We start from the raw sequence: 5,000 nt of genomic DNA on the forward strand, positions 1-5,000 counted from the left end.
TAACTCTATGACGTCATCACAGGACCAGCCGACTATATAAGCCGGCGAAGAAACCAGCGAGATGTCAGTCGTCCATTCCAGGATCCACAAGACAAACATCCATCATGAAGGCTACGGTAAGGAAGCGTTTCTTTTATAGGATCATCAAAGATCTTAAGTTCTGACATTTATAACTTAGCGTCATGTTAAATTCAAAATCTAGCACTTGACGTCTACAATGTAGTTATACAGGTAAATCAGTTTATTTTCCCCTCACAGCTCATCTCTTTGTTTATCAGTATGATATGACAGTGCTATTTCAAATGCTTGTTCATCACAACCATATGTAATCGAATCTATCTCCGTAAAAACATTTGATAGGATATGTACATATAAACACGCCTTCAATCAAAGTTTTGACCTCCAAACAGCTGGTTCTCGCCCTGGTGGCTTGTGCTGCTGCCATGCCCTCTCCTGACCCCGGCTTCGTCTACTCCTACACCCATCCACTCGCCTACTCCTCCTACCCCATCGTCAAGACTGTCAAGGCAGACACCCCCGCCAGCACCCTCCCCCTCGTCTACTCCTACGGTCAGTCTCATACGGCTCTATATTTTCAAACGAATATTTGCTCTGTGGCTTTATTTGATCAACATATCCGTACTCCTTCCTTATGTTCATAACTTTCATATGAAAGATAGTAAACGTTATTTCCTCCCACAGGTCACAACCTTCCCCTCAACTACGGGTACCCCTACGGCCTCCCCTACACCTACCCCTACACCTACCCCTACACCTACCCCTACTTGGTCAAGGCCGACGAGGCCGCCGAGGAGGAACCTATGGCTGAGGAGGAAGCTGTAGCTGAGGAATAGGACGACACTCTCACCATCCTTCCTCACTGGGACTGGGAGGAGGAATCGCGAGTCCTCGTAGCCTCGTCGTGCGAGGAGTTCGAAGGACTCGTTGAGCCTCCTCAGCTTCCCTCAGGAACGCCACCAGAGGCCGCCAACCACGCCTTCTTCACGCTGAACCACGGACCACTTACAATGGACGACTCTTTCTGGACCATTCCATTCCTGCCGACGCCACGCGAGGTCGCTTGAAGACGAGGAAGGGGAAAGGAGACCAAATTCCTCCTTCCTTTCTTCGTGTCTCTCTTCGATTCTTGAAGTGGCCGACGGCTAAGCTTACAATAAAACACAAAATGCATTCCGTATTTCATTTTCTTTTCTAAGCATTGAAACCCAGTTCATGCACATGATCTTTAAAAAAAACTGCTGAGGTTTGTAATTTTAGAAATAGATTTACTGCCATGCAGCAAAATGATTTGATATAGAAAAAAACTCGTAAACTTTCAGAAAACGAAAGAATGTATGTACTTACCAGTATATTTTTGGTCTCGGGAGTACATTTGGAGAATAATGCTATTTACTTTCTACGACTAGTACACCTTGGAATCTACTTTCTTTGGAGAACCACCAGAATATCCTTCGTCAGGAATACACCGTCTTTATAACTAATCTGAAGCTTCTGTTGACTTTGAAGTTATTGTTTTTTTAACTAAACATGGATAACATATAGAGAATTCCCTCATTTAACTGATTCAAAAGTACACTCACAAGTTCTTATGGAGAAATTGGAGCACAAATTAGTCCACAAGGTAAAACGAATGGACAATATTTACTTCATAACCTTTTGTGTTTGTGTTAGCGTTTGCGTGTGTGTGTGTGTGTGTGTTCTACTTTTACAGTGTGACACAAACGATACTCATTATAAACACAATCCATCGAAAACCAATAGGTTCAGCGTATCTATGGGCCTTCAGAAAGGGTCCTTGCTCGAATGGCTGAACATATAATGCTATATTTCATACTTTATTTTGTTATTGGAAAACTGTTGTGATATTCCAAGAACGAAAGAGGATTACAATTTGATTACAATTGCTTAGAAATACTATTTAAGTACGTGCATAAATACATAAAACTTCTAATGCATTTTCGATATAAAACCCGTCGCAGTGAAGGCATTCTGAATAGTAATGAAGATTATCCATGAATATAAACACCTGTGTGGGATTCATGTCAAGCAAACTGCAAGAACAACAAAGGGAAGAACAGCAAAACACACGAATATACCGAAGGCCTTTTTGCTATGTTGCTATTATGCCAAACAAACAAAAAATAAAAATAAAAAACTTTGGCATATTCAAGTGTTTTCTTGTTCTTCCGTTCGTTGTTCTACTTCCAGGTGTATATATGTTTATATTCACACAAATATATATATATACATATTTAAGTTGTGTGTATACATACATAGAGAGAGAAAAAGAGACAAAAGGAAATAGATGAATAGACATACACTGAGAATATGTAGTAGTATGTATGAATTTATAAATATATATATATATACATTTATATATATAAATATTCATATATATACTGTATATATGTACATATATGTATGTGTGTATATATACAGTACATAATGCATACAAATCAATGTGTGTGTGTATATACATATATATTCAGCACATAATGGTTACAAATCAGTACATATGTGTGTGCATATTTTATGTAATATATATATATATATATGTATATATATATGTATATATATATATATATGTATATGTATGTATGTATATATATATACATTTATATATGTGTGTATAAAAATGTATGTATATATACATATATATATATATATATATATATATATATATATATATGTGTGTGTGTGTGTGTGTGTGTGTGTGTGTGTGTGTGTGTGTGTGTGTGTGTGTGTGTGTGTGTGTGTGTGTGTATGTTTATGTGTATATATATGTATATACATATATGTACATACATATGTGTATTTGTGTGTGTGTGTGCATACATACATATATATGTATATATACGTATATATACATATATACAGATAAATATATATGAGTGTATATATATACGCATGTATATGTATACATATATACATACATATATATACACATATGTATATATTTGGTTATATATATGTATATATATGTATATACATATATGTATGTATATTCATCTATATATAAATACAGACACACATACATATGTATACACACATATATGTATATATATATATATATATATATATATATATATATATATATACATATACATATGTATATGTATATGCATATACAATTATGTATATATGTATGTATATGAATACATATGCATATATGTATTAAATTTGTTTAGTTATTTATTGATTTATTCATATACAAACAGACACGCACACACACACACACACAACACACACACACACACACACACACACAACACACACACACACACACACACGTGTATATATATATATATGTATATATATATATATATATATATATATATATATATATATATACATGTTTATATTCATATATATATACATGTTTATATTCATATATATATATATATATATATATATATATATATATATATATATATATATATATATATATACTGTGTATGCATGTGTATATACACATATATGTGAAAATATAAACACTATACATTTATCTATATACATGTGTTTTGTGTGAGCGCACATACACAATAACACTCGAATATATATATGTATATATATATATATATATATATATATATATATATATATGTGTGTGTGTGTGTGTGTGTGTGTGTGTGTGTGTGTGTGTGTGTGTGTGTGTCTGCGTATATACATACATATAGATACATAAATCATGTATACATATATCTATTCCAAGTCTATCATTTTTATAGATTACTTTCACAGAAGTCTGTGGAGTGCAATATGACCTTCATAAACTACATATAATTAGTGACAAAGCATTCGTAAAGCGCAAGAAAAAAGAAAATAAATCAAACGTTGTAACTCTATGACGTCATCACAGGACCAGCCGACTATATAAGCCGGCGAAGAAACCAGCGAGATGTCAGTCGTCCATTCCAGGATCCACAAGACAAACATCCATCATGAAGGCTACGGTAAGGAAGCGTTTTTTTTATAGGATCATCAAAGATCTCAAGTTCTGACATTTATAACTTAGCGTCATGTTAAATTCAAAATCTAGCATTTGTCTAAAATGTAGTTGTCGGAAATTACGTTATACAGGTAAATCATTTTTTTTCTCTCTCTCTCGCTCTCCCTCTCTCTCTCACAGCTCATCTCTTTGTTTATCACCATGATATGATAATGATATTACAAAAGGTTGTTCATCACAACCATATGTAATCGAATCTATCTCCGTAAAAACATTTGATAGGAAATGCACATATAAACACGCCTTCAATCAAAGTTTTGACCTCCAAACAGCTGGTTCTCGCACTGGTGGCTTGTGCTGCTGCCATGCCCTCTCCTGACCCCGGCTTCGTCTACTCCTACACCCATCCACTCGCCTACTCCTCCTACCCCATCGTCAAGACTGTCAAGGCAGACACCCCCGCCAGCACCCTCCCCCTCGTCTACTCCTACGGTCAGTCTCATACGGCTCTATATTTTCAAACGAATATTTGCTCTATGGCTTTATTTGATCAACATATCCGTACTCCCTACTTGTGTTCATAATTTGCTTTTGAAATATAAACGTTATTTCCTCCCACAGGTCACAACCTTCCCCTCAACTACGGGTACCCCTACGGCCTCCCCTACACCTACCCCTACACCTACCCCTACACCTACCCCTACTTGGTCAAGGCCGACGAGGCCGCCGAGGAGGAACCTATGGCTGAGGAGGAAGCTGTAGCTGAGGAATAGGACGACACTCTCACCATCCTTCCTCACTGGGACTGGGAGGAGGAATCGCGAGTCCTCGTAGCCTCGTCGTGCGAGGAGTTCGAAGGACTCGTTGAGCCTCCTCAGCTTCCCTCAGGAACGCCACCAGAGGCCGCCGACCACGCCTTCTTCACGCTGAACCACGGACCACTTACAATGGACGACTCTTTCTGGACCATTCAATTCCTGCCGACGCCACGCGAGGTCGCTTGAGACACGCCGAAGACGAGGAAGGGGAA

The 5,000-nt window shown here is 37.0% G+C and overlaps 2 protein-coding genes across 2 annotated transcripts in view; both read left to right on the forward strand.

Moving 5' to 3' along the window:
• Positions 1–31: 31 nt before the first annotated feature.
• LOC113817624 (uncharacterized) lies at positions 32–1,191 on the forward strand. Its single transcript, XM_027369680.2, has 3 exons — positions 32–116; positions 411–570; positions 703–1,191. The coding sequence occupies exons 1-3, from the start codon at positions 105–107 to the stop codon at positions 852–854; spliced, it is 324 nt and encodes a 107-aa protein (XP_027225481.2). The 5' UTR covers positions 32–104; the 3' UTR covers positions 855–1,191.
• A 2,736-nt stretch (positions 1,192–3,927) lies between these two features.
• Positions 3,928–5,000, forward strand: part of LOC138866001 (uncharacterized) — a 1,166-nt gene continuing 93 nt past the window's right edge. The window contains exons 1-3 of the mRNA XM_070137523.1: positions 3,928–3,974; positions 4,303–4,462; positions 4,592–5,000. The exon at positions 4,592–5,000 is cut by the window's right edge and continues 93 nt beyond it. Of these exons, the coding sequence (XP_069993624.1) occupies positions 3,963–3,974; positions 4,303–4,462; positions 4,592–4,743 (324 nt within the window). The 5' untranslated portion in view covers positions 3,928–3,962 and the 3' untranslated portion in view covers positions 4,744–5,000. The remainder of the gene's footprint in view (positions 3,975–4,302; positions 4,463–4,591) is intronic.

The sequence above is a fragment of the Penaeus vannamei genome, chromosome 23 (assembly GCF_042767895.1).
Source record: "Penaeus vannamei isolate JL-2024 chromosome 23, ASM4276789v1, whole genome shotgun sequence".
Classification (NCBI taxonomy): domain Eukaryota; kingdom Metazoa; phylum Arthropoda; class Malacostraca; order Decapoda; family Penaeidae; genus Penaeus; species Penaeus vannamei.

Excerpts from the sequence above, each read along its gene's own strand:
- LOC113817624 (XM_027369680.2), top strand. Across the intron at positions 571-702 it reads CCCCCTCGTCTACTCCTACG|GTCACAACCTTCCCCTCAAC; the intron begins GTCAGTCTCATA and ends TTCCTCCCACAG.